At 41.8% G+C, this 24,606-nt stretch overlaps 1 protein-coding gene across 3 annotated transcripts in view; it reads right to left on the reverse strand.

Moving 5' to 3' along the window:
- LOC128684852 (1-acylglycerol-3-phosphate O-acyltransferase Pnpla3) overlaps window positions 1-16,383 on the reverse strand; it is a 122,224-nt gene extending 105,841 nt beyond the window's left edge. For all 3 annotated transcript variants that reach the window (XM_053771159.2, XM_053771160.2, XM_053771155.2), the window contains exon 1: window positions 16,112-16,383. In XM_053771159.2, coding sequence (XP_053627134.1) covers window positions 16,112-16,271 — 160 coding nt within the window. In that variant the 5' untranslated portion in view covers window positions 16,272-16,383. The remainder of the gene's footprint in view (window positions 1-16,111) is intronic.
- Window positions 16,384-24,606: the final 8,223 nt, after the last annotated feature.

Here is a 24,606-nt window from a genome sequence, read left to right on the forward strand (position 1 = left end):
CAAGAATAGTAATGAATCAGAACTGAACCTGTCCTCCCATTCCTTGGACTGAACCTGACTTCCATTACCCAGGCGCTGTGACTTATTACAGGTTTAGCGCTTCCTTCTAAATGGGATATAAACCATTTATTTTAAATAACCATTGTACATTTTGATGTGAATCAATGAAAAAGATGTTTTCAAGAGACATCATGCCCAATGTAAACTTTTATTAAAAAAATGATGTATACAGTAGGTGTATATGTCACTCTGGCTAGGTTTTCAGTTTGGAAATATTGTAACAGTATTATGTTAATAATATATAAAACAGGTCACTTGATTACGGAAAGCTATTATAAACAATGTATTTTGTTTTTAATGTGATACTTGAGGAGGAGGAGCTCTAGTGATGGGCGAGATATTTGAGTGTTCATTATCACCATTACTCATGAAGCACCGTTTACACATTCTACCAGTGCATTTTTATTAAGTTTTCATCGGTAAGAACTCAACTCGCAGAAGTCTACAGCTCCTGGTGTGAGGGAGGGAATCTGGTTTGATATCCAGGGAAGAGAAGAACAGGTTCAATTCCTTGGATCAAGAGCACCCTCACCAACATCATGAGCTTCCCTTAGGGGCCCTTTTTATGATTATTTGTAGAGATGGAGGGATGACACTGAGGTGGCTAGTCTGGTAAGACTGAAACCACTTCTGTAAAGTGCTGAAGGACTCTGTGGGAGCTTAAGTGAACTGTTAATTGTGTTATTTCACTAGAATTTTGTTAATGCTGGTGTTACTAATCATTGCCGTAACTCTCCCTAGAATTCTGTTACTTTTTCCTATAACATTATGTTTTTTACCATCTTAATGGATACTTTTATTGTCTATATATAGTGTTCCCCAAACTTTCATTATTAATGTAACACATAATTATATTCTATTATATATTTGGTGTATCACTCTTTCCCAGTGTAATTTCCCTGATATAGAATATAAAGATATTGAACTGTGTACTCTTAAGGGTAGACTAGTGGATAATAGAGCAAGGGTATATACACTGAGAATTTACTTTAATCCTGATTTTAGGGATTATTTTGATAGTGAACAGGTTACATGCAGACTAAATTACCCCAGTGTAGTCAACTGGCTTTATACCCACTTAGTCAATCAACTATAGGGAGGTAGAGTTCATCCTGCCCAGTAGAATAAGCTTTTGTTTAATAAGTTATCTATCGGCAGGCTGCGAGAGTCTCGGCTTTCCCTTCCCTCACCCGGTATGAAACAAGCAAGCGAGCATCAATAGTACTTATCAGGTCATCAACAGGAAGACGAGGCGTGGGGGCGATGATCCCCAGGGATATCAATAGGCTACTGGTAGCGGCTTCGGTCCCCCCCCCCCCCATCTATATTGTTAATATCACTGGGAAGAGCTAAACGCATAGACGTCATACAGCGCCAGAAAAATGGAAGGCAATAAGGTTTGATCCAGAGGATAGCTTCAAACCCCTGGATCAAAAGCCCTCCATCTGCATCAAGGCACCTCCTTGGAAGGGACCACTGTAACAACGCACGTCACTAAACCGATCACCATGACACCCCTGCCTGTGATTCATTCTGGTGACTACGATAAAAACAAGGCCGTTATGCGACTTATTTTCTACGTAACATATTTTGTTTGATACATTTCATTATGATGGACCATGGATCTGCTAGTTCGTATCTGAACTTTTATTCAAATTCATTTACTAGTTTTTCCAAAACTTTAAAACTTGATGAAACCCAAATTATAGTTAACATTATTTTCTTCAATGTTAGTCTAGCTAGAATTTTCACTTTCCCGAAGACTTGTCAGAAGTAATTCACAAGTCTGATTTTCTACAAAATAAAATTTACACTTTAAGAGGTATTATCATACTTCAGGTCTTGTTAAAGCCAAGTGCTACCTACGTTATACCACCACCGTCTTGCCATGGGAAGCCAACCACAACAAACTGGCACCCAGTTATGTAATATTTTCTGCTAGATGAACAAGGGTACTGTAAGGCAACATATTTAATTCATGCTTTACCAAATCATTTATTACACAAGCCACAGGTGGACAAAACGTGTTAGTAATAAAATGTCCTAGTCCATGTGTCTTCCATACATGACAACATCGCAACGCAGTGTTGTGGAGGAGTGTGTTGAGACGCAGCACTAACGTTTTAGAGGTCACAGCGCCTGGGGAATGGGAAGTAATCGCATTTAATCCGAAAAAGGGGGATATCTCCAATTTCTCGGATTCAGAGCCCTTCACCATCATCAAGGTACCGCACTTGAAGGGTGTACAGTAAAATGGAGTACTTTGTGTACGGTAGTAAAGTGGTGAGATAGTGTTCAATCAAGTGTTATCAAGGTCTAGGTCAAGGTAGTGCCAGACTGAAGTACATTGTGCCTGCTGTCTTCCACTACACTGTTAAGAAGCAGCAGCAGCAGCAGCAGCAAAAGCAGCAGCAGCAGCAGCAGCAGCAGCAGCAGCAGTAGTCGAAACGCTAAACGAGTAAGGTTGACATATCAACCTTAGACACTAAACAGATTCAGTGTCTAATCTTGACTGCTACATTATTATAATATTTAGATGGAAGTGTTAAACCCATAGGGGTCATATAGCGCCTTGGTAGTAGGGGACGGGTAATCATACTTGATCCTAGAAACATAAATAGTAGCTCTAATTCCTGGGACCAAGAGCCCTTCACCAGGATCTCCTTGAAGGGAGAAAGTCACAGTGATGTAAAATCACAATACTGACTCCCTTCCCCCAGAAAAACAACTAACTTTGCACAAATGTCAGTATTTAACTGTGCACCAAAACTAACCTAGTAGCCTGGTCTAAATTGTTTAAATTGCCTTAATATGGCATAGCTTAATTTACCTAAACTATGTAAGAATATGCATACCTTTAACCGTTCTTTGGGAGGTAGTGAATCTTGCAGTGAACCTAAATACGAACTGTTATTGTAAGCAAATTCATGACGATGTGTGTACAATGACGGTGTGAATTTTCCTAGTGTTCATCCTGTCAAATGTCTGCCTAATCTTTATTCTCACATCCACCCCGGGAAGTGTAAGCTGTCTCCTTACAACAACAATTCGCAAACGGGCGAAATTTTAACTAACATTATCTCTCAGTACACAGCAGGATTCGAACCTGCACACTCTGTATCAAGGTACACAGTGCTTTCTTCACTCCACTCATCTGGGATCTGGCTGAGTAGAGAAAGTACTGTGTATTTTGATAGAGAGTGTGCAGGTGGACAGAGATAATGAATATATATATATATATATATATATATATATATATATATATATATATATATATATATATATATATATATATATATATATATACTATATGTATATACTATATGTATGTATATGTATATATATATATATATATATATATATATATATATATATATATATATATATATATATATATATATATATATGCAATACAATCACAAACAGGTCATTTTAACAATGCAAGAGAAGCCACGGGATGGAAATCTTCAGCTCAAGTACTTTCACCCGTCTCTGTACGTCATCAGGAGTTATGCAATGTTGCAAGAGTAGCAACAGGAGAATTGAGGGAAAATTTTCTCGGAGTAAGTTTTCGTGGCGACACAGCCAGCTTCTCTCAGAAGCTGCCAGTTAATAAACAAAAGGATGGACGAGACTCGAACCGTGGTCCATAAACTGACAGGCCCAACGCTCTACCGCTTCGGCTACGAGACTTCTGATAAGGAAGGATCGGAAATCAGTACTTCCGTACTTGTCTCCGTCAGAGGCACCAACTGTAACTCAAATGAACTCCTTCCCTACAATCCAGGAACTTTAGCAGTAAATATATTCTTACCTCCCTCAAAGCCATATAGAAAGCGAGAGAGAATGGGGAACGGGGATGTGTCAAACTGGTTGGGGATAATGCCTCGGGAATAGGAGTTAACTAGGTTTGATTCGAGGAAAGGGGAGGTAGCAACAATTTCCTGGATGATGAGCCCTTCACCAGTAACAAAGTGCCCCCCACCTGGAAGGGTCATCCTGGTATAATACACTCACTGGTAGTCTAAGAACTCAATGGTTATAATCATAACCATAATTTTTAAAGGGGTGAAGGGGTAAGCCAGCGGAAGGCCTCGGTCAGGTGGCCAAAAGCTCTACCTGCAGGTCATCATATGACTAAGACCCACGTCAGGAAATGTCCTGTTTCTTGACAAACCTTACCTAACTAAATTGCCTGTTATTTTTACTCTTCTCCATCCCCTTTCATCAAGTATTCTTGCTTATGTACTCCACGATAGCTTATCCGTAATGGCTTGACATATCTGATCTCTGCATCTGAATCATTTAGTGAAACTATCAGATCTAGTCTTGTAGGCTCATCACCTGTCACTGTTGACATGTTCTTGAAATGCTGGTTAATTTTTTATTACTGCCTTAACGAGTTTTGCTCTCCACGTTTCTATTTCTCAGTGTGAGCTACACTTTTCCTGTCCATACCTAACCCACAGTTTGGAAAGGAAATTTTAGACATTACGGTCCATACAGGAACGATACGTCGTTTAACGTTCCCTGTCAAAATCGTGGGTTATCTGTGAATTATTCCAGCCACGGTATTGCGTTTTTTCTTATCCAGTCTTCGTAAATTTTTTTTTTTGATGCGAAGACTAGTTTATTAACAATGCATATTCTTTTCAGTTAATTACCTTTTGAAGAAATAGTCACGTTATCTGAATGCAAAACAGAATCCTACTAAATGCTTTCTTTGATTTTGTAAGCCATTATAAGTGGATGACGGCCTAGGCGTTTCCTTATCAGTGTAGCGCCATGATTACTCATACTTATAAGTAGATAGTTATCAGAGTAGCAGGCTTACCTTGGTGATCTAAAAATATTTAAGGTGTAGTCCAATGGAAATCAATCACACTGTTTGACTTTATTATATTATTCTAGGTTAAATTTATATAAATACAGCACTAATAAACGTGTGCCTACAATGTATGCCCTAAGAGGTCATTCTACAAATTTAAATGTATGTTTATATAGCCTAATGAAAAAATTATTTAACCGGAACATGGGTACAATGGTTAGCACGTCTGGAACCCTCCAGACCCCAGTACGTATCTCACAATTCCAGGAAGGAAAAGAGTGCCTTGATGCTGGTGATGGGTTTGTGACTCTAGGAATTGAAACTACCTTGCTCTTCGTCTGATTATTATTATTATAATCAAAAAGAAGCGCTAAGCCACAAGGGCTATACAGTCTTCGTCTGATAATAATGACAAGTAGTGATAATGCAGCGAGAAACTGCAGCCGCAGTGACAATTATAGTGACTTAAGTGTTGAATCAACACTCGAAATTTTGTGTGAATAATTTCTACAATTTACCGTGTTATATCTCGGTCATCCAATAAAGTTGTCACTGCATTTTTATCTATTTGCCCTAGCCTGATATGCCTTTCACAGACAAGTGCGCACACACACGCACACACGCACACACACACACACACACACACACACACACACACACACACACACACACACACACACACACACACACACACACACACACGCGCGCGCGCGCGCGCGCAATCACAGGGAGATCGATTGGGAAATCCTGGAACCACACGGGGGTCCCGAAACATGGAGAGCCAAGATGATGGATGTGGTACTGGAAAACCTCATGCATCAACATGTTAAGGATGCTACCAGAGAGGGGAGGATGAACCAGCAAGACTGGACCTTGTATTCACCCTGCGCAGTTCAGACATTGAGGACATCACATATGAGAGACCCCTAGGAGCTAGTGACCACGTGGTTCTGTGCTTTGAATACACAGAAGAGCTACAAGTGGAGAGGGTAACAGGAGACGAATGGGAAAAGCCAGACTATAAACGGGGGGACTACATAGGTTTGAGGAACTTCCTGCAAGAGGTTCAGTGGGACAGGGAACTGGTAGGAAAGTCGGTAAATGAAATGGAATTCGTAACAATAAAATGTAAGGAGGCAGAGGAAACGTTTGTTCCCAAGGGCAACAGAAATAATGGGAAGACCAGAACGAGCCCCTGGTTTACCCGACGGTGTAAGGAGGCAAAAAAAAAAAAATGCAATAGAGCATGGAAAAAGTACAGAAGGTGAAGAACACAGGAAAATAAGGAGATTAGTCGAAGAGCCATTAACGAGTATGAACAGGTAAGGAGGGAGGCCCAGCAACAGTATGGAAATAACATAGCATCGAAAGTCAAGTCAGACCCAAAAGTGCTGTACAGCCACATCAGGGGGAAGACAACAGTCAAATACCAGGTGATCAGGCTGAGGAAAGAAGGTGGGGAACTCACAAGTAACGATCACGAGGCATGCGAGGAGCTCAACATGAGATTTAAGGAAGTATTTACAGTAGAGTTAGGAATGGCTCCGAGAAGACAGCACAGAGAGGAACACCAACAGATAACATACCAACAGGTGCTGAATGACATACAAACAACGGAGGAGGTGCAAAAGCTGCTAAGTGGCCTCGATACCTCAAAGGCGAGGGGTCCGAACATCTCCCTGTGGGTCCTCAATACATCCCTTGAAACTGGGCAACTACCTGAGGTATGGAAGACGGCAAATGTAGTCCCCATTTTTAAGAAAGGAGACAGAAACGAGGCACTAAACTACAGACCAGTGTCTGACGTGTATAGTATGCAAAGTCATGGAGAAGATTATCAGGAGAGTGGTGGAGCACCTGGAACGAAACACGATTGTGAACAACGACCAGCACGGATTCAAGGAGGGCAAATCCTGTGTCACAAACCTTCTGGAGTTTTATGACAAGGTAACAGAAGTAAGAAACGAGAGAGAGGGGTGGGTTGATTGCATTTTCTTAGACTGCAGTGGGCTCCTGTGACGAGCGGGGTTCCACAGGGGTCAGTTCTAGGACCAGTGCTATTTTTGATATATGTGAATGACATGGTGGAAGGGATAGACTTTGAAGTGTCCCTGTTTGCAGATGATGTGAAGCTAATGAGAAGGATTAAATCGGATGAGGATAAGGCAGGACTACAAAGGGACCTGGATAGGTTGGACACGTGGTCCAGCAACTGGCTTCTCGATTTCAACCCTGCCAAATGCAAAGTCATGAAGATTGGGGAAGGGCAAAGAAGACCGCAGACAGAGTATAGGCTAGGTGGACAAAGGCTGCAAACCTCACTCAAGGAGAAAGATCTTGGGGTAACCATAACACCGAGCACGTCTCCGGAGGCACACATCAACCGGATAACTGCTGTAGCATATGGGCGCCTGGCAAACCTGAGAACAGCGTTCCGATACCTTAGTAAGGAATCGTTCAAGACACTGTACACTGTGTATGTCAGTCCCATACTGGAGTATGCAGCACCTGTTTGGAACCCACACCTGGTCAAGCACGTCAAGAAATTAGAGAAAGTACAAGGGTTTGCAACAAGGCTAGTTCCGGAGCTCAGGGGAATGTTCTATGAAGAAAGGTTAAGAGAAATCGGACTGACGACATTGGAGGACAGGCAGGTCAGGGGAGACATGATAACATACAAAATAATGCGTGGAATAGACAAGGTGGACAGAGACAGGATGTTCCAGAGAGGGAACACAGAAACAAGGGGTCACAATTGGAAGCTGAAGACTCAGACGAGTCACGGGATGTTAGGAAGTACTTCTTCAGTCACAGAGTCGTCAGGAAGTGGAATAGCTTAGCAAGTGATGTAGTGGAGGCAGGAACCATACATAGCTTTAAGACGAGGCATGACAAAGCTCAGGAAGCAGAGAGAGGACCTAGTAGCGATCAATGAAGAGGCGGGGCGAGGAGCGGAGTCTCGACCCCTGCAACCATAATTAGGTGAGTACACACACACACACACAGTTCTTGGGATGAGTATAATACCGATCACATCTCCTGAGGCGCACATGAACCAGATAACTGCTGCAGCGTACGGGAGTCTGGCAAACCTCAGGGTAGCGTTCCGATAGTTCAGTAAGGAATCGTTCAAGACTCTGTACACCGTGTACGTCAAGGCCATACTGGAGTATGCAGCACCAGTTTGTAACCCACAACTGGTCAAGCTCGTCAAGAAATTTGAGAAAGTGCAAAGGTTTGTAACAAGACTAGTCCCGGAGTTATGGGGCATGTCCTTCGAGGAAAGATTAAGGGAAACCGACCTGACAACACTGGAGGACAGGAGAGACATTATAACGACACAAAATACTGCGCGGAATAGACAAGGTGGATAAAGACAGGATGTTCCAGAAATGGGACACAGAAACAAGGGGTCACAATTGGAAGCTGAAGACTCAGATGAGTCAAAGGGATGTTATGAAGTATTTCTTCAGTCATAGAGTTGTCAGGCAGTGGAATAGCCTAGAAAGTGACTTAGTGGAGGCGGGAACCATACATAGCTTTAAGACGAGATTTAATAAAGCTCATGGAGCAGGGAGAGAGGACCTAGTATTATTATTATTATTACAATCAAGGGGGAAGCGCTAAACCCGGAGGATTATACAGCGCCTGGGGGGGTATGTGGAAGGCATTCAGGCTTAATTTGGGGAACTGGAGCATAGATCCAATTCCCTAAATCAAGAGCCCCTCACCAACATCAAGGAACCTTCCTTGAGGGGAGAGGACCTAGTAGCAATCAGTGAAGAGGCGGGGCCAGGAGCTATGAATCGACCCTTGCAACCACAAATAGGTGAGTACACACACACGAACTCGGATATACCTTTCATGGGCTTAGAGAATTTTCCTACTGCAGCGACCCCAGACCAGGCGTGTCTGGTGTCAGCCTGACTGACAAGCTTGGTAGATCTGGCACTTGGCGGAGGAGATTATAGTGTCCTCTTAAAGACTTTACATTTGTTTCGGCAGTTTCTGATACTGTCTGGTAGAATGTTAAAAAGTCTTGGCCCAAGCGTGTAAATGCAATGTTCTCTAATTGTGCCCATGGAGTCCCTGCTTTTCACTGTGACAAGTTCACATTTTCTCTCATCTCTCTTACTCCAGCACATGGTTATGGCAGTGTGCTTGACTGAGGCATTCTCTGCAATTTAAATGTTTTATTGACTCCACAATGGTAGTAAATCTCTGTTCCAGTTCACTTATCTCTTCTGCCATAAACGAAGCCGTCAACACTGGACAATATCACAAGCGAGAGAGCACAAGTAATTTTGAATAGTGTCAACATTGGTGCTATTTCCCTTGTTTTGAAAACTCTCATTATTCACCCTGTCATCTTCGCGGTTTTCGTGACGTTGTGTTTAAAAGGAAGGTAAACTGACATTATTATTGCACCTAAGTCCTCTGCATGTTCTTTTCAGACAATTTAGTGTCGTGCACACAGTTTTACAAAAATAAATAAAAAGTAATTGATAGAACCTGGGAAAGATTAATCACCAATAACAACAGTATTTTTATAATCAAAATAATTCACTAAACAATAGCAACAGTAATATGTAATTATTTGATATTTAATAATCCTATCTTTAAATAAACATTAAACTTTAATGGTGAAATGTAATACTTAAAAAAATATATTTACAATAGAAACGGTGCACATTAAGCACGATTTCTAAGAAAGCTTTTGCATTATGATGAGCAGAATACTAAAGTATGTACAAAGCTCTCATGTGTTTATTATATTTCCAAATCGCTATTTTTATTTTCAGCACTTTAAACAAATTCTGCTTCAAAAAAAAAAAAAATCGAATTCCCATTATCATTATCAACTTGTCACCGTTGAAACCAGTTTACGCTCATATGGAGATCATAATAAACAAATGAAACTATTCAATCTCTGAAAATATTTTTTTTCTGTATTCTTCAATGATTTGTACAGCATAATGTTATCATAAGCAGAGAAATATGCAGGCTGAGGGACTGACCACCTCAAAACTACATCTTCAAGGTTCATGGACTGATTACATCGTCTTTACATATCTACTACTGCCTCTTCCTCTGTGCTCGACTGAAGAAACCTACTGTGTAAGCGAAACCTTTCGGAATCAAGTTACTTAACTGTGAATATAAATCTTGAAGTTAATGAAGAGCTTGGAAAACCCAAACACAAATCAATTACTTAGTTACAACATATGGAATTACTCTAATAACAATAACAAAATCAAGGTTCCAAATATTTGCACTACCGATTATATAAGGTAACCTGACTATGGGTTATCTTAAGGGTCTTAAGGGAGGCCGGATAGACGGTGGTGATGGATGTCACCATGACTTTTCCAAAGCATTGCACAAGTCGACTATACTGTATATTATTATTATTATAATCAAAAAGAAGCGCTAAGCCACAAGGGCTATACAGCTCTATACTGTATAGAATTCAATGGAGACGGTAGATTACATACGTATATATGATCATTTTATGCAAGAATTGCGAACAAACGATACAAGATGCAAAACAAACACAGGAGGAGTTGAATAATAATCTAGGCCTTTCATGTTGCAATCAACACATCAGTCTTACGAAAGCGCCCCTCGGAACGAATCTGCTGAGGTCTCTTACTAATTTTTACAACTTTGCAAGCTCCTGATGGTGTGCTGACTGCAACACGAAAGGCCTAGAGCTATTATTCAACTCCCCCTGTGGTTGTTTTGCATCCTCTATAGCTTGTTCGTGATTCTTGCATAAAATGGTCATATATATTTCATCTATTGTTTTGCATGAATGAACGGCAGACTAGGGTATATATAAAAAAAAAGCATTTACAGGCAAATCAGAAGAGGAGGGAGTTACCTTACTGACCAGTATATACAATTTAAGGAAGAAAAAAACAGAAAAGGCCAACAGACTTGTTCCTTTGTTTATGTTTTAATTAAGGCGGGCGAGAGGTGTACATTCCCTGTCGGGGCCACCAGCCAATAGGAAACCTGGGTTATGCCCTGCCCTCTGCTTGACAAATGAGAGGACACAGTGCGGGTGGCGTCATATATCTGGCGTTCATGCCATAAACTAGATACCAATAACATTTATCCCTATATTTTTCTTACACTACATTAGGCACTAGATACACACAGCGAACATGTCATCGGTATCATGGTACCCCCCAATGAAATGAAGGGTATAGAGGAAATGGCTGTGCTACCCTGGAGCCGGGATGTGGTTAGAGAAAGCAATATGTATAACATGTCAGGTAATGGGAAGCCTAATTATTTACATCATTACTGAAGGTAGATTTGCTGTGAAACGTAGGGGAGAAAATGTTTGCCAAACGCAGGGCAGAAATTGATTTAATTATATTAAATGAAGGGATCACGACATCATGAAAAGTTGTCCAGAATAATTTATATAAACTGTTGGCTGGACAAATATTGCAAGGGAAATGGAATACCATTAATTAAAACCTAGAACAGATTTTCTAAACAAACATTACATGTTTGCCAGGGACGGGGTGAATTTTTAATGGGGCAGAGTGGAAGCTTTAACTAGTTCAGTTAAAGAGGCTTTTGTTAGGTTTCCAAATTATTTATATTATGGCATCTGGGCGCGTGTACAGGAAAACAATATAGTAGGATTTTTTGTGGCTTTGGGATGAGAGGCCGAAATTACACACTGGGACAGGAAAAAAAAATATGGAATGCATTGTGTTAGGTGTACTCACCAAGGATGTGGTAGCAGGGGTCGATTCATAGCTCCTGGCCCCGCCTCTTCACTGGCCGCTACCTGGTCACTCTCCCTGCTCCATTAGCTTTATCATACCTCTGCTTAAAGCTGTGAATGGATCCTGCCTCCACTACATCGCTTCCCAAACTATTCCACTTACTGACTACTCTGTGTTAGGTGTGTGTGTGTGTGTGTGTGTGTGTGTGTGTGTGTGTGTGTGTTTGAATCACCGAATCATTGTTATAGACTGCTTGTGGAGGCGGGTATTCAAATAAGAGGAAGCTGAAATTAATCCTTGAGCATACCACTGCCAAGAGTGTCCTCGAATCACGAACACCTAGTTTTGATGGGTGCGTGATCTTTGTAGGATCGATGGCTGAGTGGATAAGGTAACATGTACATTGTGTTGTCTCTTGAGGCGGGATAATGTGTCGTGGGGTCGAACCCTGGCCTTCCACAGTTTGGTAAATAATTCAAAATTACTTATCTCGTGGTTTCATTGCTATATAGACTGCTTGTGGAGGCGGGTATTCAAACAGGAGTGTGAAATTAATCCTTGAGCATACCACTGCCACGAGTGTCCTCGGATCACGAACAACACCTAGTTCTGCTGGGTGTGATCTTTGTAGGATCGATGGCTGAGTGGATAAGGTGACATGTACATTGTGTTGTCTCTTGAAGCAGGACAATGTGTCGTGGGGTCGAACCCTGCCGCAGTTTTGTGATTCAAAACCACAAGTTTCGTGGTTTCATTGCTATATAGACTGCTTGTGAAGGCGGGTATTCAAATAGGAGGAGGCTGAATTTAATCCTTGAGCATACCTCTGCCACGAGTGTCCTCGGATCACGAACAACACCTAGTTCTGCTGGGTGGTGAGTATCAACGCTCATCTTGCCGAATAAGGCAAGCGAAAATTTGTGTATGCAATAATTTCGCAAAAATTATTCTGAACCTATCGAAAAAATATATTTCATTGTGATTGTTTATTATTAAAGTATTGTAAACTTACCTAAAATATATTTAGTTGGATTAGGTTAAATTAAATTGCGCTTGTTATAATAAGGTTAGGTAAGTTTTCTAAGATTCTTTTGGTACAAAATTAATTTTTACATTAACATAAATGGAAAAATATATATTTAAACATATAAGAGAAAATTTTAGAAAGGACTTAATTTTAAATGAGTTCTTGCTAACTGACCAGTTTTACCTATTCGGCACGATATATATATATCTTTGTACGAGAAGCAGCACATTTATGAAAAGAAAAAAAAACTATTGCAAACATAAAAACTGATATGCGAAAGGCGGGGGGGATGCATTTAAAATTTAACATTAACAATAAAATTAAACAGAATCAAGTACTACTACTAATGTTTATGCAGAGATTAGTGAAGCTAAAGGTAAGTAATAAGTATTAGGGAGATATTTGTCAATCACAATGAAGGGAAACTAATTCATAAATAAATGAAATCGTCCAGGTATATAATAATGTCATCATAGTTTATTTCAGCTGCAGAAGTACAAACTGGATAAAGAAACAGGAAATGATGAGGTAAAGATATTCTTCAGGAAACAGCACCAATAACTGGTTAAACATCCGCTGACTTACCCAAGCTAGGTTTTATGTTCTATTTAAAAACGGGAAAGCTACGTAATGACTTTTTCCTTAGCCTAGACAATCGTCATCCAGCTTATTACTGAACCCACACGGGGAAAAAAATACGAATTTAGTGTTGGTTTTTGGTGTGATTATAATTATGCAAATACGCTAAACCAGTAGTGGTAATACAGCGTTCGTCCTGGATCATTTTCAAGTCGCTCACGCCTTATAATGGTCGAGGACTGGCCAAAACATCGTCTAGAAGTCATTCACAACTCATGGGTTAGTTGTGAATTTGGTCTTCATGACCTACTGAACAAATCCGAGTTACCAAGCACAATACGTTACTACTATTAAGTGACAGTGCCCGTGCAACAGCACACTGACCTCTTATGTTCACTATATTCATGGTGAAGAAATAAGCAGGAAGGGATCACAGCAACTGATCCCTACTGGCAACTGGCACAATAAATGACACTAATGTAGTGCGCGGAATGTCACAAAACTTGCTACTGGACTCCTCACCATATCCGTTGAACTGCAGTTTTAATTTACACAGACATTAAACTTTCTGGACAACGAACCATGATGAAGAGACGAAATACATAACCAAGCAAATTTCTTTTCACCGCAAAACATGAAGACACAAAATACACAAACTAAGAGATTCTGTGTTTCCAGCACAAATCAAATTGCAAACAAAATACGCATACATTTTTTTGTTGTTGAAAACAAATCAGTATGAAGAAACAATACACATACACCAAAATATTTTCATTTCCAATGCAAAAACTGTGCAGCCAGAAATCATTTTTACGGGACAGTAGTGTCATACAGCACCTGTTGAACGGTGATCAAGTTTGATCCATGGAAGAGGGAGCTCCAATTTCTTGGATCAAGATCCCTTCACCAAGGAAGTGGCCAGACAAGACTGATTACCTATTCAGACAGAGTACATAACGGTTTCTGATCTCATTACTGAACTATGCAGGTCTTCTCGTCCACACAATACTGTTACAGTGTACTGGAGCAAGTAAGCTGCATTACGTTTATTGTACAGATAATTACTTTTACAGACAGCTGTTTTAATTTTCGACAATAGTTAGCCTAAACACACAAGTATTATTCATTATCCTGTAGAAGCACAATTACAGACGTGGGGTGAATGACAGATATATAACTTTATCAACGACAACTTTTGGCCCACAGCGGCTTTATCAAGCCACTAACCTGATAAAGCCACACGTGTGCTGAACATTGCCATTAATAAATATCCATTTCGTGGTAATATTCTACCTCTGTATATAACTAAAACAATGGAAGTTATGGCAATTTACTGTGAAGACTTCGTCCACTAGGTACGTATCACTTGGACTTTATCAATGATAAAGTTTCTGGTGGACGAAACGTCCTCACCATAAATAACAAAAAAAGGCACAATACTGTGACGGAACGATACACAAATAACCCGCACATAAAAGAGAGAAGCTTACGACGACGTTTCGGTCTGACTTGGACCATTTACAAAGTCACACAGTGCCATATCCCGCAATGTCTCTTATTTACACACCCACTGCATCCAAGCGCCATATACCTCAACTTTTCCGTATTTACGTATCATTCCAGTTACAATTATCAATATTTTTTATTACATAAGTCTATGGTACGATGGGCCCTCAACGGAAATAAATCATTATTTGAATTTATTGGGTTACAGACCGGGCTGCGGGGGCGTTGACCCCCGGACCTCTCTCTGGGTAATCTCCAGGTTATCCCGGGTTAACTACTTAATGTACTAAATACGAATGCCAGTAACGTGTGCTCTCAACACCATTATAAAAAAATTGTGTTGAATGCCAAAATAAAAATTTATGTGAATATTATAGAAATGAAAGCTGTAAAGATAGTTTACAGAAGTAGCTTTAATTGTGATGTTTTCGTCTTAACAGTGGGAAAGACATTTCTTACAGTGTAACCTTTATTATAACGTTTCGTGATAATGGTTTAAGTACAGTATCTTCTGTCTGCTAACGCCATCGTTCATCCAAGATCTTAAAACTTAAACCTCTTCTTCATTAAAACCTGAACTACAAACATGCCTTTTCTTCACAACTGTCAGCAGTTCGCCATTTAGACGCAGGAATAAAAGTTATTGTATCATTGTTACATTAATCGGGAAGTGCTAAATTCGCAGGGGTCATATAGCACGTGGGGGGAATGACAGGCAATCAGGATCATTCGATAGAGAAGTAGAGTTCAATTCCTTGGATCAAGAGCTTCTCACCGGAGTCAAGGAACTGCCCTCGAGAGGAAAACCTGTTGTAAATTTTAATTAAATTAAACAAATAACGTGTCCCTCGGCAGAAAAACTTAAAAAAAAAAAAATGCTAAGAAAAAACAATCAGGTCCTCCCTGAATAGTAACGATATGATGACCCGCACTGGAGCTTTTGATCATCTGACCGAGGCCTTCCACTGGCTTACCCCTTCCACCCCATTAAAAATCAGGGTTATATGTCTATCATTTAGGTATTTCATGTTATCCCCTAATAATTATACCAACAGAGACGCATTAAGAACCCCTGTGGAAATAAGTCACTTTGACTTTTTTGGGGGTTAACTTAGGTAAGTTACACTATGTATGATAATTGCACTTATGTGTACCTGTACCTAATAAACTTACTTATTTACTCACTTAAACTCGTTGATGTTATGCAACACCTGAGGAATGGGTAATTTAGTTTGTCCAAATTTAAGAAAAATGTCAGATTTCCGGCCAACACACTTGAAACAGGCCTAAAGCTCCTTAAATAGAGCATGTTATGGTTGAAAATAAGTTGAGTGATATACAAGGCTGGATAAGTAAACCTACCTAACGGAGAGTCGCACAGCAGACACACTGCTGCTAGAGCACCAGCAGACGCCCCAGAGATCTTATTTACTAACAAATTTGGTGCGTATTTCTTCAGGCAGGCGGAAACTCCTACGTGGTATATCCCCAAGAAGCCGCAGCCAGCGAAGGAGAAATTCATTTTGCTCGAGAGAGAGAGAGTAAAGCACGTGAGGTAGATACAGGCACAGTGCGTTATCCTGCAGGCTAGGAGAAGGAGAGCGCACACAACCTCTCCACACCACACTCTCACACTCACTGAACACAATGTTTTGATGCGACAGCTGAGAGGTGTACACGTGACGTCACTACATTCCTCGACGCTGATTGGCTGCCGCTGAATGGCGTGTCCGTGATGTCATCGTACGAGACTGTGGTTTGTCTTGCAATCTATTTTTAGACTCGGAATTCCTTCATATACAGTTAAAGCTTTCTCATCCTTGTCATGCTTTATTCGAGGAATAAATGTTTGGTTACTCAGATCCCGAAAAATATTAATAACCTGCCAACAGAAAACGCAAGTAGTAAAGCGTAACAAAAACTGACCTTCAGATATCGCATAAACAATACCTACACTGGGGCGATCCAAGCAATATATATGATAATATAATGCCCTCTGCTTCTCTAATGCCCACATACTACACGAGATATGTTGAGGAGACACTCGGTGTCATGGGAATACGTGAGAGCGGGAGTGGGAGGGAGGGAGGGGAGAGAATACTGATGAAAACGTTGGTGTGGCTGGTGCAGCAGGAGGCAGCCAGCACCAGGAACACCAGTGACAGCTGGTAGCCGCCATCGTCAGGACATACTCACTTCTACGCTGCTATTTTTCACATCTTCACTGCCTTTTATATATTATTTATGTTGGTAGTAACTTCAGTTATACTTCTACAGCACCGTGGTCGCCCTGTGAGAGGTTTAGCGTCTGCCAGGAGGAAGTTAGAGGCGTTTAAACACGTCAAGAAATTTCATTCTTCCTTTCAACAATTTTAATCATGTTGGCACGAGTTGTGGTGGTTTATTTCTAAGTTAATTAACTTGATTTTGAGTGCTTAATATGCATGGTGCACTATGATTAAAAATATTATGAGTTATTATTGTTATCGCTACTTGTTAATAGTATCCATCCACGGAGGTACGGAAGCCTGTTAAATGTTTTGCACTCTGGCAGTATAATGATAAACAGGAACCATGAAGGAAGATACAACCGACCTACCATTAATTGTTTTACATTTGCAGTAAGTTAACAGCAGCCATACAGGGAGGTAAGACTGCTCCATCATAACACTACAAAATTGAAAGGTTAAATATTTTGCAATTGTTGTTATGTATTCTAATAACATGTTTATTTTTCCACTGTGAGTTACTTTGTCCATAATTACTATCGCATTTACTTTGTCTGTTTCGGAAGTATAGGATCTTTCCTTAATTTATGGTATAATTTAACAAATCTTTGAGGACAATTATTTTGTCGAGGTGTGAGCAAAGTTAACACCCCGGCACGGGTGCAAACACTGGGCATGTTTACTTACACCTGTTGTCTCTGTTCACCTAGCAGTAAGTAGGTACCTGGGTGTTAGTCGACTGGACCACAGTGGAAATAACAGACAGACCTCGTTGACACAGACTTTCTTGGGTTATCTTGGGTGGCTTTCTTCAAGGAGCTGTATAATCCTCCGGGTTTAGCGCTTCCCCTTGGTTATAATAATAATAATTTCTTCAAGGAAGGTTCCTTCATACTTGTGAGGGGCTCTTGATCTAGGGAATTGAATCTGTGTTCCAGTTCCCTGAATTAAGCCTGAATACCTTCCACATTTCCGAACAGGCGCTGTATGTGGTGGAGACGGAAAAACAAAAATAGAAAAGCCAGATACAGCGATTGATAAACAAAGAGGTCGACTGTACGTCATTGTAGGAGCTGCCAGATATCACCGGCTCTTCAACACGCAAGTTATACTTTTGTATCAGTCAAATCACATATTACTCGGGTAGATAATTTCCAGTAGATCCTTCATGTGTTAGCTCAAATCACCGACCAGTATGTTTTAAATAAGTGACCCACTGATCAGAGCAGATCGACTGGTCCGAACCCTTGACTGGTCCGAACCCTTGACTGGTCCGAACCCGGGACTGGTTTCAAACAGTTTCGTTGGACAATAAAGCAGACTGTAAACGGATGGGTTTGTAGGCGCCCTTATAAACACAAACATTAAAAATCAGGAACGTGACGGTAAGCTGTCCAATATACAAAAAGAGTTAGAAACAGAAATACAAATAGCTAGAGCTTCATTTAAGGTTATTAATATAATATTCAAGAGGTTGCTAGTAGACTTGCAGTAAATCAACCATTCAAATCATTATGAAGCTGTGTGTAGTCTGTGGTCAGTCAAACAAACGGGCTACCACATGGATAAATTGTCATTTTTGTGGAAATTGGTGTCACGCTCCTTGTGCAGATATCCCAGAACTAGCTACAAGCAGTATTAAAACAGAGAAGTGTTTTTGGGTATGCCCAAATGAGGAAAATCTGTGGACTAAAATCACAAGGGTATTAAAAGAGGATAACATCAAAGCTGCTTTCATAGAAAACCTGGAAGCTTTCTACAACAGATGGGAACATAAAAAGTCCGGGCTGAATGGTACTGCCCTTGATACTGGCCATGTAGTCACAAACTGTAAGGCTGGAGGTGATGTCCTGGTAGTCAGTAAATGTAGGGCTGATAGTGCTGTCCTGGGAGACAGTAATGGTGAAGCTGGAGGTGCTGTCCTGGGAGACAGTAATGGTGAAGCTGGAGATACTGTCCTGGGAGACAGTAATGGTGAAGCTGGAGGTGCTGTCCTGGGAGACAGAAATGGTGAAGCTGGAGATACTGTCCTGGTAGACAGTAATGGTGAAGCTGGAGATTTTGTCCAGGTAGTCGGGAATTATACGCAGGAAGGAATACATATAAATGACCTCATAGAGGACAGGAGCCATAGTAGGGAAACAAGTGTTGTCAAAGATAAGATAAAACCAATATTGCAAACCAGAAATACCGCAGGAAATAGCAAACAAGAGGACTCCAATAGCAATAGTGAGGATAAATTACCAAAAACAACTGGTGGGAGCTCCATTGTTGGTGCTAAGGAGGATAGGAATAAGACAGGGAAACATGCACCAACAGGGAATACAGTCACAGAAACCCAAGGCAAACGGAAACCAAGCCTGTGCACATACTATGCACTTGGTATCTGCTGGCATGGGAAATCTGGAAAAACAGATGGGACATGCAACTATGACCACCCTAGAAAATGTCATGCCCATATGACAACAGGAAAATGCAAACTCCCTTCCTGTAAGCTTTTTCACCCTGAAATGTGTACCTCTTCAGTACAGGAAAGACTGTGCTATAACTTAAATTGCCAGGCATACCATCTAAAGGGGACAAAAAGATACAAAACATCCAGGCCATGGGAAAACCTGGGTAGCCACAGCCACTCAAGAGGGAGAGGTTTTTTAGTGCCAGGAAGGAAAAAAAACTGGCAGGAAATGGCAGAAATCGTACACCAAATCCAGTCATTCCTGGAGTGGAACCACAGTCGATGGCCTCCACTCCAAACCAACAGATACAGATACTAATGCCGGAAAAAAAATCCCCCCCCAGTACCAACAATACCACCAGTCCGATAACATTCTTCTTTGCAAATATACAGGGTCTAAAGCCAGCAATAAACAACAAAATACCTTTCATCCGTGGACTGCTTGCAGAGGCAAAGGCAATGTTCGCGGCTTTCACTGAGACCCACATAAAGGATCACTTGGACAACGAAATATGGATCCCAGGTTACAACCTATACAGATGTGACAGAGTGAACAGGCAAAAGGGGGGGGTTGGCCTGTACATTGCAGAGTCACTTGTTTGCACAGAACTGCTTAATGCCTCAAATGACGTAGTGGAAGTTTTAGCAGTAAAGGTCGAGAACCAAAACCTAGTCATTGTGGTAGTCTACAAGCCTCCGGATGCAACATCCCAGCAATTCCAGGAACAGCTGTTAAAAATTGACCACTGTCTGGAAAATCTTCCAGCTCCTGCACCCAACATCTTGCTCCTGGGGGATTTCAACTTAAGGCACCTAAAATGGAGGAATATAGCAAATAATATTGTTGCAGTAATAACACCAGGAGGCAGCTCTGATGAAAACTCACACTCACACGAGCTTTTAAATCTCTGCACAAAATTCAATTTAAACCAGCAAATAATAGAGCCTACTAGACTGGAGAATACACTAGACCTCATCTTCACTAACAATGATGATCTGATAAGAAATGTCACCATATCAAAAACAATATACTCAGATCACAACATAATTGAGGTTCAGACATGTATGCGTGGAGCCTCAGACCGACAAAATGAGACTAGTCACGAGGGAGCATTCACCAAATTCAACTTCAATAACAAAAACATAAAGTGGGACCAAGTAAACCAAGTCCTAACCGATATAAGCTGGGAAGATATACTAAGCAACACAGACCCAAACTTATGCCTAGAACAGATTAACTCGGTGGCACTCGATGTATGCACAAGGCTTATTCCTCTAAGAAAAAGGAGGAGTAGATGTAAAATAGAAAGAGACAGGCGCTCCCTTTACAGGCGACGGAAAAGAATAACAGAGCGGCTAAAAGAGGTCAATATATCAGAAATGCGCAGGGAGACACTGGTCAGAGAAATAGCAAGCATCGAACTTAAGCTAAAAGAATCCTTTAGGAGTCAGGAATCGCGGGAAGAACTAAAAGCCATAAATGAAATCGAAAGAAACCCAAAGTATTTCTTCTCCTATGCCAAATCAAAATCGAGAACAACGTCCAGTATTGGGCCCCTACTTAAACAAGATGGGTCCTACACAGATGACAGCAAGGAAATGAGTGAGCTACTCAAGTCCCAATATGACTCAGTTTTTAGCAAGCCGCTAACCAGACTGAGAGTCGAAGATCAAAATGAATTTTTTATGAGAGAGCCACAAAATTTGATTAACACAAGCCTATCCGATGTTATCCTGACGCCAAATGACTTCGAACAGGCGATAAATGACATGCCCATGCACTCTGCCCCAGGGCCAGACTCATGGAACTCTGTGTTCATCAAGAACTGCAAGAAGCCCCTATCACGAGCCTTTTCCATCCTATGGAGAGGGAGCATGGACACGGGGGTCGTCCCTCAGTTACTAAAAACAACAGACATAGCCCCACTCCACAAAGGGGGCAGTAAAGCAACAGCAAAGAACTACAGACCAATAGCACTAACATCCCATATCATAAAAATCTTTGAAAGGGTCCTAAGAAGCAAGATCACCACCCATCTAGAAACCCATCAGTTACACAACCCAGGGCAACATGGGTTTAGAACAGGTCGCTCCTGTCTGTCTCAACTACTGGATCACTACGACAAGGTCCTAAATGCACTAGAAGACAAAAAGAATGCAGATGTAATATATACAGACTTTGCAAAAGCCTTCGACAAGTGTGACCATGGCGTAATAGCGCACAAAATGCGCGCTAAAGGAATAACAGGAAAAGTTGGTCGATGGATCTATAATTTCCTCACTAACAGAACACAGAGAGTAGTCGTCAACAGAGTAAAGTCCGAGGCAGCTACGGTGAAAAGCTCTGTTCCACAAGGCACAGTACTAGCTCCCATCTTGTTCCTCATCCTCATATCCGACATAGACAAGGATGTCAGCCACAGCACCGTGTCTTCCTTTGCAGATGACACCCGAATCTGCATGACAGTGTCTTCCATTGCAGACACTGCAAGGCTCCAGGCGGACATCAACCAAATCTTTCAGTGGGCTGCAGAAAACAATATGAAGTTCAACGATGAGAAATTTCAATTACTCAGATATGGTAAACATGAGGAAATTAAATCTTCATCAGAGTACAAAACAAATTCTGGCCACAAAATAGAGCGAAACACCAACGTCAAAGACCTGGGAGTGATTATGTCGGAGGATCTCACCTTCAAGGACCATAACATTGTATCAATCGCATCTGCTAGAAAAATGACAGGATGGATAATGAGAACCTTCAAAACTAGGGAGGCCAAGCCCATGATGACACTCTTCAGGTCACTTGTTCTATCTAGGCTGGAATATTGCTGCACTCTAACAGCACCTTTCAAGGCAGGTGAAATTGCCGACCTAGAAAATGTACAGAGAACTTTCACGGCGCGCATAACGGAGATAAAACACCTCAATTACTGGGAGCGCTTGAGGTTTCTAAACCTGTATTCCCTGGAACGCAGGAGGGAGAGATACATGATTATATACACCTGGAAAATCCTAGAGGGACTAGTACCGAACTTGCACACGAAAATCACTCACTACGAAAGCAAAAGACTTGGCAGACGATGCACCATCCCCCCAATGAAAAGCAGGGGTGTCACTAGCACGTTAAGAGACCATACAATAAGTGTCAGGGGACCGAGACTGTTCAACTGCCTCCCAGCACACATAAGGGGGATTACCAACAGACCCCTGGCAGTCTTCAAGCTGGCACTGGACAAGCACCTAAAGGCAGTTCCTGATCAGCCGGGCTGTGGCTCGTACGTTGGTTTGCGTGCAGCCAGCAGCAACAGCCTGGTTGATCAGGCGCTGATCCACCAGGAGGCCTGGTCACAGACCGGGCCGCGGGGGCGTTGACCCCCGAAACTCTCTCCAGGTAAACTCCAGGTATGATCCGACTGGTTTAGCGCTTCCCCTTGATTATAATAATAATAATAACGATAATCTTGGGTGGTTGACTCTCCTCCGGGTTAAAAATCCGAAATCTTAATCTAATGTACTAACTAGGTATGGTTTGATGAGGTCTAGTGTGGTTTTGACCTCCTCTGTCGTGGTTTTCATCAGGTTTGTCGTGGTCTTTACCAGGTTTGTCTGTTCACTGCGTCTGGCGTGGTCTTCCGGCCTGCTGTGGTCTTAATCAGGTCTAATGTGGTCTTGACCAGATCTAGTGTGGTCTTGACCAGGTCTGTTGGTCCTGACCAGGCCTGACGTGTTCCTGACCAGGCCTGTCGTGGTCTTGACCAGGCCTGTCGTGGTCTTGACCAGGCCTGTCGTGGTCTTGACCAGGCCTGGCGTGGTCCTGACCAGGCCTAGCATGGTTATGACGAGGTCTGGATTAGTCTTTGCCAGGTCTGGCGTGGTCTTCACCAGGTCTGACGTGGTCTTCAGGTTTGGCGTGGTCTCTATCAGGTCTGGCGTGGAGTTAAACAGATCTGGCGTAGTACTGATCAGGTTCAATGCGGTTTTAACAGCCAGATCTGATATGGTTGGTGTTGACTCCAAGGTCTGGTGTCATCTTGAAAATTAGGTCTAGCACGGACTTGACCAGCAGGTCTAGTACGGTTTTAACTATCAGGTCTGGTACGGTCTGGACCATCAGGTCTGGTACGGTTTTGAACAGCAGGTCTGGCACGGACTTGACCAGCAGGTCTGGTACGGTTTTGACTATCAGGTCAGGTACGGTCTGGACCATCAGGTCTGGTACGATCTTAATCAGCAGGTCTGGTACGGTCTTGACCAGCAAGTCTGGTACGGTCTTGAACAGCAGATCTAGTACGGTCTTGATCAGCAGGTCTAGTACTGTCTTGATCAGCAGGTATGGTGTAGTCTTATGTAATATTTCTGGTGTGGTCTTTGCAACCAGATCTAGTATGGTTTTGACCACCGGATCTGGTGTGTCTGGACGACCAGGTCCGTTGTTGTCTTCACCAAGTTTACAGCCTCATCCTTCAGTGGTATGCTTTAATGCCGGTGAAGAGCTCTTGACCCAAGGAATTGGAACTACCCCTCCAGTTCCTCGGATCAAACCTGATAATCCACCCTGCTCGATTCCAGATTCCAAATGAACGTAACGAGTTTAGCGATTCACGAATATAATCATAACCAGATGTATTGTGGGCTTCGGTTATCCTCGGTTAATCCCCTCAAGGGAGGTTCCTTGACGCTGGTGAGGGGCTCTTGATCTAGGGAATTGGATCTGTGCTCCAGTTCCCTGAATTGAGCCTGAATACCTTCCATCCTCCCCCTCAACGTGCGCTATATAATCCCCCATACTAATAATATGCTTGATTGATGAATGGTTCAGAGAACCGACAAGTTGATAAATTAGACACATGTGCAACATTGTCTAATGTTTGGTTAATAACCCGCCCCCATGATGCGACCCACAACAGTCGACAAACTCCCAGGTACCTATTTACTGCTAAACACCAGGAGTAGCAGATGTTATTAGATTTGCTGTATGACCTCTGGTGGTTTAGCCTTAGTTTTGATTATAATAGTATGACTTGGTCATACGTCCCGCCTCGTAGTGAGGTTCGAACCCTCGTGCTCTTGTTTGTGAGCTGAGAGCACTAATCGCAGGGTTCACACAACCAAAGTGCGCCTCTCGCAGCATATCAATAATTGTTATAATCATAAGCCAGCGGAAGGCCTCG

Source organism: Cherax quadricarinatus, chromosome 5, assembly GCF_038502225.1.
Source record: "Cherax quadricarinatus isolate ZL_2023a chromosome 5, ASM3850222v1, whole genome shotgun sequence".
Lineage (NCBI taxonomy): Eukaryota > Metazoa > Arthropoda > Malacostraca > Decapoda > Parastacidae > Cherax > Cherax quadricarinatus.